General features: G+C 41.8%; 1 protein-coding gene across 1 annotated transcript in view; it reads right to left on the bottom strand.

The window, feature by feature from the left end:
- The window catches only part of COL25A1 (collagen type XXV alpha 1 chain), a 195,500-nt gene that overhangs the window by 56,067 nt on the left and 126,209 nt on the right, over positions 1-13,224 (bottom strand). Inside the window, exon 17 of the mRNA XM_075929187.1 lies at positions 128-190. Coding sequence (XP_075785302.1) covers positions 128-190 — 63 coding nt within the window. The remainder of the gene's footprint in view (positions 1-127; positions 191-13,224) is intronic.

Consider the following 13,224-nt stretch of genomic DNA (forward strand, 5'->3'; position numbering starts at 1 on the left):
CCAACTGCTGAACAGTTTTGGTCCCAGAGTGCACTGGGAACATAACCCAGAATTAAAAGGGATGCAGGAAAATATATTAAGGAACTCAATATAATATGGGTGAATGCATGAGAGGAGCTAAACTTACTTTTGTTCCTGGCAAGCCTGGTAATCCAGGTTCTCCCTGTGGACCAATGAAACCAGGTTCGCCCTTTAAAAGATGAGAGCATATTAGATTATTCTTTATTTAATAGCAACTTATTACAATAAAATCAGTTTACTTTTAATGGTATTTTTCTCTGATCATTCAGGGCTTTCCAGCTGCGATTCAAAGAAATCGATAGAAAGATTAATTAGGGATGATTAATTAATCAGGGATGATCTCCATCATCATACTTCTTGGAGCAAAATGTCATGTAGTTTGAGAAAATCAAATAAACTGAAAAGTGGCAAATTTAATTTTTATGAAGCTAAAGACTGTTAACATGGCCTCAGATTATGCTGCAACTGATCAAGCAAAAATTTGCCAAGGCAAGACAAGCATCATGGTGGATTCAGCAGGTGGGGGTAAGAACCAGTGCACCTTTAATTCCCTACCTTTCCCTTTACCCTTCCTGCTCATTTATCTGAGGAGCGGAATAACTGGGAAGTACCCTCCCCCCATCATGTTGCATGCGTGAGAAAAAACAATGCTGCTGATGAACTCAGGGTGCGTCTACACTGTACTGTTATTTCTCGATACCTAGCGCTATTTCAAAATAACAATGTGAGTGTCTACACAGCCATTCAATTATTTCAAAATCATTTAAAAATAACAAGCGACTTATTCTGAAATCTGTAAACCTCATTCTACAAGAAATAATGCCCATTCCGACATAGCTATTTCAAAATAAGGCGTGTGGAGACACTCCACTGCTACTATTTCAAAATAGCCCTTCACCAGGGCTATTCTAAATTATTCCTCCCCAAAGCCGCCTAGGGCTCTAAATCGAGATAGGGAAGTGTACATGAGGGAAGCCTGCCTCGGATTAATTTTGAGGCTCCCCTGCAGTGTAGATGTGCTATTTTGAAATAAGCCATTTCAGAATAACTATTCCAGGATAGCTTATTTCGAAATAAGCGTGCAGTGTAGACCTACCCTCAGAGAGATTTCTTGCATATCTGCCTATGAAAATCATTGCTCTCACTGATCATGTCCCACTAGTGGTACAAAACCAGGGCCAGCAGATCTGCTCAAGCACAAAAACAGAGAGAGGGGAAGGGACATTAGTAAGAGATAAATAATGCAGAAACATGTACTTCTTAATGAGGTTAGAGGGTATGTTATAACAATAAAAATAGTCCTATAGCTCACATGCAGCCTTTGTAATGTTAGTGCACACCAGTAAGAGTGTTCAGGTTTTCATTTTGGAGGGAGGCATTCTCTTTTGAGGCTAGCAAATAAAGAAAACACTTTCCCTCTATACAACCACGGAATTTCAATCATTCATTTTAAAATTACAAAGGAGATGGCCAGCTCAACATTATTTTACAACATACCAACACATAGTCAGCTGGGCACCTTTATTACTTGACCTACTAATTATGATTTCTAGGGGGAAGAAACAAGTACTGATTCCATGATCCAACTTCCTTTTACCAGCAGCCAAGCTTAAGAAATGTTATCGAAAGATCATCACACAAAGCTTTAGAGTTGAATCCATGGAATAGCATCGTGCTTAGGCCCATACCAGAAACTTTGTATACTGTAAAAGGAATGCTGGCAAAATCCTTACCCCAAACCTGGAGAGAGATTACTCTACAAGTGCTTTATATCAGGGAGGATATTGTGAAAGGTCTGTGGTTTTATGTCCATGAGTGCAGGGCTTATTCCGAGACTTACTTTAATATTTTATCAAAATAGTTTTCTATAAATTGTGTAATATCCTTGGGCTGGGCATAGGTATAGTGGAAAAATTTAAATAAAGAATAGGGTTTCACCTTCTCTCTATCTGGAAACCTCAGCCCACCATATTCTTACCTTACTACTAAAGCAAGGCATAGGGATGAGTCATTATAATCTGGATAGATAGGGAACTATAACCCTGACCTAGGAATGACCCCTAAATATAACCCATATGAGTGGTTTATTTGGGCTCATGGAGGGTGGAGGGACAAGAAATCTCTGGATGGGCTGTCTGCCAGCTAGAATTCTGGCACCTACTATCATTGCTTTTGGAGCACAGATAGGATTGTGTTTGGCACATCATGTGCTCCTAGAATTATTCTTTTGTCTTTTTTTCCTATGTTCAAGAAAAAAACACCACCACATCTGTTAATGTTCCTGGATGATAAGTCACCTCAACTTATTTCAATGATGTCGTACTACCTTCTCAATGTAATAACGTCCCTGATGCAACCTGCTGGGGTGAGAGAGCCACAGTTTACAGACAAAAAATATGGTGTATAAATACCCGTAGTACCATTTTAAAAATAGAAAAAAATACTGGTTGCCCTAAAAAATATATCTGTTGATGCTCAATGCAACATCAACGCATGTTCACATACAGTTACTGTGCTACAACCTGCCAGGGCCATGCGTCTTGTGGCTGCACCCCATATATTTTTAAGGCCTCCTGAAGAAGTTGGGTTGACACTTGCAAAAATCCTATGGCTAAAATAAAGGGAGGATTTAGGACACTAAGAAGTGCCCCCTCTCAGATTTCTGCCTCTCCAGAAGAGCAATCTGGCAGCTAGTGGCTCTTCTGAATGCTTCAGCAAGATTAGCTTTGGTATGGGGTCCAACCTTCAGAAAAGCCATGAGCAACTTCACAGAAATGAAAAAGTGGGATCCAAGTACCTAACCTCAAGCTTTTTGTCTAGTGTAGACAAGTCTGAAATGTACAAAGAAAAGGGCCAAATTCCAAACTCACATTATGCCCTGGAGGGAAGTGGTAGATGTGAAATACTGGTAGCACGGGAAAATAAATCACAGCCAAGCTACTGTACTTGAGCCAAGAGGGAAATGACAGATAGATAACATGGAAGATTGATCTAGCCACTGCACTGTTTTCAGGGGCCAGAAAGCAGAGGATGGGGGAAAAATGAACACATCTGTGCACGTAATCTTCCTAGATCATTGCCTAAGCATGATTATATCTCTGTACTCAAGCACCACAACCAAAAAGGGCACTGTGACCCAGGGACTTCCTGGTGCCCATTTACAGATGGCACATAGGCACATAAGGGCTACAGGGATCCTCCTGAGTTTGGTATCTACAGGCTATTTTGCCACTGTCACACAAGGTCACTACTGAAGGCCTGTACCAGACTGGTCCTCATAATTATTGTAAAACTTGTGTGCAGATAATGTGAAAGGAGTTATGTACATATACACTGAAAATTATGTTCTTAAGGTTTGTGACTTGTGAATAGGGCCCAAATGGCATGTAACAGGTTATTTTCAGGTAGAAGTTGTTTATTTATCAGTCTAACTACTTATAAACTGAGTATTGAACATAAGAACATGAAAACAGCCATATTGGGTCAGACCAAAGGTCCATCTAGCACAGAACCCTGTTTTCCAACAGTGGCCAACACCAGATGCCCCAGAGGGAGTGAACAGAACAGGCAGTCCTCAAGCAATCCCTCTCCCATCACCCATTCCCAGCCTCTGACAGAGGCTAGGGACACCATTCCCACACATCCCTGCTAATAGCCACCAATGGACCTAACCACCCTGAATTTATCTAGCTCTTTCATTACTGTTTGTAATGAAAACAAACCGTTTTATCTCAGGAATGTATGCAAGTGCTCCTGCAATGCAGAAAGGGGCAATCATCTTGTTTAGTCCATGGCGCAGACAAGACAGAGAAGCCATAACGAATTATGGTTAGAAAATCAAAGACCATGTGTTTTTTTTTTTAAATAATACCTGACTGTAAAAGCTTAACCCGGAGTTTTGCCACAGGAATTCAACACTGGATTCTGATCAACTTACACAGATTGTTTATGCTGGTGTAACTATTAACTTCATTGAGCTGGTTAAGTTAGATGAGAATTGGGCGCTAACTATTGTGGGACTCAGCACCCTTTAATACAGGGAAATAATGCCACTAGGAATTACAGTACCTGCTGTCACACATGCTAATCTATTTTATTTTAGCAAAGGATTTGTCTAGTAGGTACGATAAGTGAAAAATTCACCTCAGTGTAGAGAACTCATGGCAAGCCCTCTCCCCCCAACTATGGCCCATACGAAGGGTTCATACAGGCTCTCCAAACTGGAACGAATGTCATCCTAGATGATAAATCATATTTGCTCTTGTCTTAAAAATGTAGCCTCAAAAACTGGATTCAGCTTGCATCACTGATTAGAAATATCAGAACGCAGAGTGTCTCTCTCACATCTCATTTAATTGTCTTTTCTTTAGCACGGATATACATAACACGCTGAGGACAAAAGCTGTGATCCTGGTAACTGAATCAATATATAAAGGTAATATAGCTTGCAGTCAGGTAGCATGTCAAGATCTAGACAATACATAGATAGATTCCCAGACTCTAAGACATTGAAGTGAACACTTCTGTCTATAAAAATCAAGATAACCTTTAATTTCAAATTCTCTGAACACCTGGTGCGGTTTCTTAAAGCAAAACAGAAATTTTATCTCCTCAAGATCTACTATAAGCAGCTTGGAAACTGATCTGGGGGATCCAAGAATATAAAATCTTGAAGGTCACATGTTAAACAGGCGAGATGATTGTGGCAAGAGATTGGACACTGGTATTTTCTAGAGAAATAGCAATTTTAATAGTAAGAGTACTGCCAGGCAGCTTAATAAAAAACAAAACACACACAACCACATGCACAACCCTCCAAACAAACAAACAAACAAACAAACAAACAAACAAACAAACAAACAAACAAAACTAGAAACACTGAGAATTGCATTTTAGCTTCAAATTTTTGTGTTCATTAGTTACTATGAAACACTTGCTTATATTATGGAACGGTCTCACTTATAATACCTGTAATCCATGCTGTAAGGTAATATTGAAGTGTTTGTTCTATAATGTATAAATATTCACTCAAACTGTAATCCAACCAGAAAAGAAATATGACCAACTGTGAAATACTGGTTTGCACCCAAAAGGAGGGATTATCTCTGGCCCATTGAATCCAAATGGGCCATTATAAACCATCAAAAAGCATGAACTTTTTTATTGCTCCCAGCACACCCAAGAAGAGGGGATGAACAGAAGCGCTCATCCCATCAGCTTGGCCTTTAGGAAAATAGAGATGGAAAAATCCTTGGCCAGAAGGAATTAGATCTTTTTATGCTCTTCAGACTCCAACGTTGTATCTATACTTTCAATTGATCAACAAAACTTTAGTCTTTCGTGGGTGCTTAACCCTCCCTGCAAAAAGACAAAAGTTTTGCTGCGGCATGTACAAGTGTGAACGCTGCTTTGTTGGTGGAACATGCCACCATATCTGAAGAAGCAAAGATTCCTAAACATAACCAAGAGTTCCTAGTATTCACATGGGTTATCCAAAAGGATTGTTTAGAACAGGTGAATTTCAGCAGTTCTATCACCGCTCGAAGCCTAAGATTGCAACTGGCGAATGTGTGTGCGCGCGCACACATGCATAGGTTTATCTGTTTTAACTCTATAAATAACTCTCATTTCTTATTAGGCTATATCTACACTAGAGACCTTACAGTGGCATAGCTGTACTGAGGCAGCTGAGGCTCTGGAAGATCTCTCATGTAGCTGCTCTGTGCTGATGGAAGAGAGCTCTCCCATTACCAGGTTGCTTGAGGGAGGGGGCTTTAGGGGAAGAAGCTGGGCCTGACCCCACATGCACGCACCAGTGGTGGGGGCAGGAAGTGAGTGATGTGGCTGGGAGCTAGCAGAGCAGAGTTGGGGTAGGGTTGCTCCACTTCTGCCACCACCAGTGAGTGCAGGGTGGGCTCGACACCGCCTACCAGTGCCAAGCCCCCTGCTAGCCCCCCTGGACATGCTGCTTGGGGGAGAGGGATTGGGAAAAGAGCTGGTTTAGGGCCAGGGAGGGGGCAGAGTAGGGGCAGGAAGTGGCATTGTGGGGGCAGAGTGGAGGCTCGGGGGAAGGGACAGAGCAGGGGAAGAAAGAAGCTGTGTGAGGGTGGGATCTGGAGTAGACACAGGGGGTATCTGGGGGTACTGTGCCTCCTGCAGAGATGACTCTGGCACACTTCCATCTATGCCAGCAAAAAATTGTGTCACTCAGGGGTGTGCTTTTTCACACCATGGAGTAACACACATTTTGCTGACATAAGTGGTACTGTTGACATAGCCTCAGTTAATAAATCCTCCATTAATTTACTAAAGATATGGTTACAAGTGTTGTTCGTGGTGTGAGATCTAAGGTAGAAATTGACCTGAGGTAAGTGACTGGTCCGTTGGGAGTAGGAATAAACAGAATATTTTGTGATCTTTATTGTAAAGAAACCATCTATCACAGTATCAGACTTGCCCGGGTGGCAAGACTGTCTGTGAGACCATGTGAAGGCTATACAGGCAGTCCCCGGGTTACGTACAAGATAGGGACTGTAGGTTTGTTCTTAAGTTGAATTTGTATGTAAGTCGGAACTGGTACATATTGTAGAGGAAACTCTAGCCAAACATTTTTTTTAGTTTTGGATAGCATAGGGAAAGGTTAACTCCCCTCTAATGTTTGTTTTGCTGTCTGTTCCCCTGTTCAGAAGATTTCACATCTATTTCTGTCCCTGTGACAAACTCAGGACTAAAGGAGTAACTCATCAAATACCAAACAGCTCTGCACCATGCTTTGAGCTAATAGCTTTATTTCCACACACCACCCAGGGTTGTAGGAGGAGGGTCCTTTTTTTGCTAACACAATGAGGCCAGCACTTTGTTTGTTTTGGTGGAGTCTTTGTTTGCCCAGGGAGCCCAGCATGTATAGGGGGAGGAGGGGCGGAGAGGCTGCTTTTGTCTGCTGTTCAGCAGCCTGTTGCTCAGGGGAGGGGGCAGCCTGTTGCTGGCAGGGGGGAGGGGGGAGGCGTGCAGGATGCGAGGCCGCGGGGGGGGGGGGGGCAGCGGGCGTGGGGAGGCACTTTTCCTCTGCCCGGCAGCTCTGCGGGATCCCTGTCCCTGTGGCCAGCTGCTGCAGGCAGAGGCCAGTTGGAGCCGGCCGAAGAGGAGGAGGAGGTGGATTCTAGGACCCAGGTGAGCGAGCCCCGGGGACGCTGCTGCGCTCCGGGAGCCCGGCATGTATAGAGGGGAGGAGGGGCAGAGAGGCTGCTTTTGTCTGTTCGGCAGCCTGTTGCTCAGGGGAAGGGGCAGCCTGTTGCTGGCAGGGGAGTGGGGGGGGGGGGGCAGCGGGCATGGGGAGGCACTTTTCCTCTGCCCGGCAGCTCTGCGGGACCCCAGTCGGAGCCGGCCCGAGGAGGAGGAGGATCCTAGGACCCAGGTGAGCGAGCCCCGGGAATGCTGCTGCGCATGTGCGGGAGTTGCCTCACCCCGTTCGTATCTAGGGATCCGACGTAAGTCGGATCCACGTAAGTCGGGGACTGCCTGTATAGCGCCTGAGGAGTTTAAACTGGCTACTTGGTTGGTGAAATCAAAGTACTGAATTTACAAACAGTTTGGGATTTGTGCCCTGACTCTTAATCTTCCCTGAAGTTGGTATCTTCATGCCTAAAACAATCCAGACAGTATGACATTATTAATATTAATGATAATACTGTAAACTGCTAAATGTGATCATGTCAAACCATCAGAATCAATAATCCACATCTCTCTGTTCTTCCCCCAAGTGTTCATGCAATACAGAGTTACTAGCTTGGCAAATGACAAAATTACAAGACACTTGTTGCAAACCTTTTTAAGTATTATTTTAGCCCCAACAGATAAACATAGGCGATCAAAATGAAGAAATGTGTTAGTCCATTAAAACAAAAGTGATGTCGTGCATCTGACAGTATGTAAGATAGATTAGCTAATACTTTATACTTTAAAGGGCTTTCAGATTCATCCTTTAGGGAAGTTTGTAATGATGTTAAACATTTTTTGAGGACACAGTCTATTTTTTTTTCACAAAGATTGTTATCTAGATGAATTCTTCAGTGGCTGCTTCACGTTTATCAAAACTTTTATGGGAAGAAGTGGAGACAAGCTTTGATATGAGAGGCTAGGGGTAAAGAGGCCAACACCATTTAATCTTGCTTGCTATAGCTGTACAAATTTGTACTTCATTTTCAGCCCTCTAAAGATGAAAATACCACCTGTTGTCCTAACGGAATTTTAATCACCATTAATTTGTTGAAGGATTTACACTGCAACTTATTAGCAGTGGATTTCTAACCACTTAATGACTTGGGTTGGGTCTTCATTTCACAGTTTATATACAGAACAACAGAATTATTTAACACTTTTATATAGGTCCACTCTGCATCTAATACCTGGAATATTTCTATAACATACGAGTTTAAAAAATATAAATACGCTGCTTAAAATAACACATTAAACTGAACATATATGCAACAACTATGGGTAAGTAGTATACATTTGGTTATAATGGTATAACGAGGATTTTGATTTTCTCATTAATATTTTAATGACATAATTTCTCAGTTAGAATAATATCTGCACAAACTGAACCTTTAAAACAAAAACTGTATTAAAAGGTGTGACAACTTATTAAAAATTTGTCTTAGTCTCAATTGACCCCTTTGACTTCCCTCTGCTGGGGTACATCTAGACTACCACGTTTTGTCGACAAAAGTGGACTTTTGTCGACAAAACAATACCAGCGTCTACACTACCGCGGAGTTCTGTCGACATAACGTCGACAGAACTCCGCGGTTTTGTCGACGCTGGTATACCTCATTTTACGAGGCAAAACACCTTCTGTTGACAGAGTTCTGTCGACAGAAGGTGTTATTGCCTGTAACGTTGCGTCCAGACTACGGAGTTCTGTCGACAAAGCGGCTTGCTTTGTCGACAGAACTCCATGTGTCTGGACGCAAATTGTCGACGGAAGTTTTGTCGACAGTATCTGTCGACAAAACTTCCGTCGACAAAACGCGGTAGTCTAGACGTACCCCTGGTGAGAGAAATGCTTAAGCTCAAAAGCTTCTCCCTCACTCTCTCTCTCTCCTCCCAACAAAATGTCCAATAAAAGATATTACCTCACCCACTTTGTCTCTCTAATATCCTGGCACGAATGCAGCTACACCACCACATATTTTTGACCTCCAGCAGTCAGTGATGCCAAATAAGAATGTTAAGTAATGGTTATTTTACTAGTCAAGTAGCCGATGGAATTTCCATTGACTACTCGATTAGTCGATAGGCACTTCTGCATTCCTTCACCTGGGGCTCTTGTACATTTCAAAGGAGGAATGTGGAACTCCGTGTGTAGCCAGGGGCCAGCAGGAAGTCCCACAGACTCCGGATTGCATGTGGCATGCCAGCTTTGAAATGCCACGCGGAGCTGGGGTCATCTGGGGACTCCCAGTATAGCTGATCCCCGGCTCAGCTGTGTGGTGCTGTCCCTTTCAAATTCCAAGGTGGTGTTTCAAAGCAACAGCGCCACACAGCTGAGCCGGGGATTAGCTGTACAGGCGCTGCCCCTTTGAATGCTGCCTCCGTGTTTCAAAGAGGCAGCCACACAGCTGATCCCTGGCTCAGCTGTGCTGCGCTGCCACTTTGAAGTACTCACGCTTCCCCACCCCTTGCTGCCTTGTGGGTAGGAGAAATCGACTAGCATTTGCTTATTGGCGAGTGGAGTAGTCGACTAGTACTTAAGATCCCTAATGCAAAAATGACATCAGAGAATTCAAAGACATTGTAATTCTCTCATTGAAATACTTGTGTAAAGCAATAAAAAACCTTGGGTCCAATTCTTCCTGCCATGTAAAAAAATTCTTGGCAGGGCAAAAGACCCTCCCTGAACACCATATGAAGCTGTGGCATGGTTATCCAAGGTCCTCATTTTAAAACTGTTATGGTGGCACAAGACAGTTAGATTGTAAGTCTCCAAGGAACACAGACATAAACCTTACAAGCCCCCAACCAAACCTGCTGAGCACTTGTCCTTCACATTTCTCAAACCATTTGCTCTCCCACCACAGCTTTTTATTTGCACAATCCTCCTTAATGAGTTAGTACGGTTTCCAGCGTGAACCTCAATAGTGACATGCTCTGGAGTTCTCCGTTGGTGTATTCATACAGCAGATCTTCCACTACCCACCAGCCCCTGGCTCAGTAGCATCCCTCCCTTGTACACTGCCGAACCCCACTCCCATGACAGCCCACTGCAAATCAATATTTTTAATGCCCTCTTTCATTTATGCTCCTACTAAGCAGGGAGAGCTATGGAAATCTGGAATCCAGGAGTTACTCCATATGTAAATAATTTGCTCTTTAATTGTACACTGAATTGCCCCTTTGATTGTTTTTCAGTTTGGACTATGCAAAGTGAAACGTCCTCATTTTATCCAGTCTAACAGATACATTTTAGCTTGTCATGTCTAGGGATGTGCCATTGTTGAAAGATCTTCGGGTATGTCTATACTGCATTCCTCTTTTGAGAGAAGAATGCAAATGCAGCTGAGCGAAATTGCAAATGAAGCACAGATTTGAATTTCCCGTGCTTCATTTTCATAATCGTATCTGGCCGCTATTTTGAAATACCCTATTTTGAGATTAAAAATGCAGTGTAGACACGGTTATTTTGAAAGAAACCCCTTCTTTCGAAATAATCCTTACTTCTTAAAAAATGAGGTTTAATGGTTATTTTAAAAGAAGGGGTTTCTTTCAAAATAACTGCATCTACGTGGGGTTTTTTATCTCGAAATAGGGTATTTCGAAATAGCGGCTGGATGCAATTATGCAAATGAAGCATGGAAAATTCAAATCCACTCCTCGTTTGCAATTTTGCTCAGCTGCATTTGCATTCCTCTCTCAAAAGAGGAATGCAGTGTAAACATACCCTTCATGACTCATTCCTAGACATAGTTAAACAATACAGCTGCGTCTAGACAGGCAAGTTTTTCCGCAAAAACTTGCCAGCTGTCTACACTGATCACTTGAATTTGCACAAGAACACTGACGATCTAATGTAAGGTTGTCAGTGTTCTTGTGCAAATACTATGCTGCTCCCGCTCGGGAAAAAGCCCTCTTGCGCAAATGCTTTTGCGCAAGAGGGCCAGTGTAGACAGCTAAAAATTGTTTTACGCAAAAAATCCCCGATGGCGAAAATGGTGATTGGGGCTTTCTTGCACAAAACTGCGTCTAGATTGGCATGGACGCTTTTCTGCAAAAGTGTCCGTGCCAATCTAGACGCTCTTTTCTGCAAATGCTTTTAACGGAAAAACTTTTCCGTTAAAAGCATTTGCAGGAAATCATGCCAGTCTAGACATTGCCTACGAGTTATATTCTTTCCTTTATGCCATTAAGAAATGTATAGACAGATTGAGATTAAAGAGTACAAAATAAAGCAACTCCAATGAAAGCAATGAGGTACATCAGGACTGAATTTGAGCTATGGCCTTCTATGTTGATTCTCAGACACTGGCTTTTGCTGTATTTTTGTTTCTATTTTGTTCTCGAAGGACTATAATAGTTCGCCTACAATAAGGAAATGAAGGGGACAAAGGGAAACCCTATAAACAATGTTCCATGTTTTCTTAGACCTTTGTTTAGATTTTTGATTGCAAAAATTGGCTTCAGAGGTGCCCTGCTGCACAGGTTCCCTCCTTGCTCATGAAACCATATCTTGACTTTCTGATCAACCCAGTTGCCTAATCAGATTCTTAACTAGGAAAATATTTCTGGTTTTGTATTTATGATCACCATTTGTTTGGCTTTTATGATTCGTTAGAGGCAAAATGTACTATTTAATCTGCCTAAAAACCTGAAGCTTCAGCTTACAACCAGACTCTGTTTTCTACCACATTTATTGCCTTTTAGTGAGCCCAATGTTCATTTTAAAGAAAAGTGCAGTGGTGCTTGAAAAATGTGTGCTGATTTGCAATGGTGCTAAAGGTATCAGCAATAATTCTGATTAATGTGTCATGATTCGGCATGCATTAGTCATACAGAATACATCTTACTTAAAGGCTAATTAGAATTCAAGCCAGCATGATACCTTCTTTTGAGGATTACAGTAAAAACATTTGTTGCAACAAGAGCTTCATTTTTTTCCTAAATACAGCCAACTTTTTAAATGACTGATCAGCTAAATTATTAGAAAAAAAGAATGAAATTCTACAGTTTATCCAAAAGATTGTTTCGTTCTAGAACCAAGACAGACAAATTTAAGGGGCTTCTGTTGCAAATATTAAAAAGGAACTGCAACTGTTTTTACTCATTTATGACTACCTAAAATCAAGAAAACATTTTCTATGGTGGCATTACATCATAAGAGTGCTTTCAGTTTACTGATCTGAGGTCTCCATTATAGCTGATAAAATCCTTGATTTCTGAATACATGAGTCTGCTAATTGGACTCTCAGATTACTCAACTGGATTCTAAATTTGGACTGACTTTAGCCTGCATAAAGAAGCAAATTAAAAGACACCATAAAACAGTTTTCCCATAGCAGATCAATATTTTAACCTGTAAACTGTAAGAGCTTTTGGGGAAAACAGAATTCACATCTTGTGTTCCAGTTATTTATTTTTTACCCTTTTCTCATTTCCCTAGTACATTAGTGTCTTTTCCATTTAGGTGCCAGTCACAAGGTGTTCAGAGGAGTTCAAGATCCAGCTTGGGTCTTTTCTCTGATTTCTGCCCAGAAAGAAGGAATTTTTAGAATGATTGTCTCTAGGACTAACATGAGTTGAACACTTGGCCACAACACACGGAGACCAACAGAGCAGAGATATAAGAGCTCCCTTTTTCCCATTGAGGGAGACACCATGGAAAATGTAAGACTTGTAAATTTTTCTAATGAAAGAAAAGGAAAACCTGGTGAAAACAGGAATGGCTTGTGGATTCCTCTCAAAAGAGAACCAGGACAAGAATCTATCACGCCATGGAAACCTAATGTCGGAATTCAGAGCAAGGATCAAACAGACCATGCCCAAGGAAAAGAGAATGGAGAGTAAATATTACCATGGCAAGATGGTAAGTCACTTCAATAGCACTTAAATCTGAGATTTTGGATCCTAACTTTAGGCACCAGGTTTGAAAAATTTGGCTTTTATTTTTAAAGCTTTGCCTGCATGGAAATCACGTTTTTCTTGGACTCT

The sequence above is a fragment of the Pelodiscus sinensis genome, chromosome 5, assembly GCF_049634645.1.
Source record: "Pelodiscus sinensis isolate JC-2024 chromosome 5, ASM4963464v1, whole genome shotgun sequence".
In the NCBI taxonomy this organism is placed as follows: Eukaryota; Metazoa; Chordata; order Testudines; family Trionychidae; genus Pelodiscus; species Pelodiscus sinensis.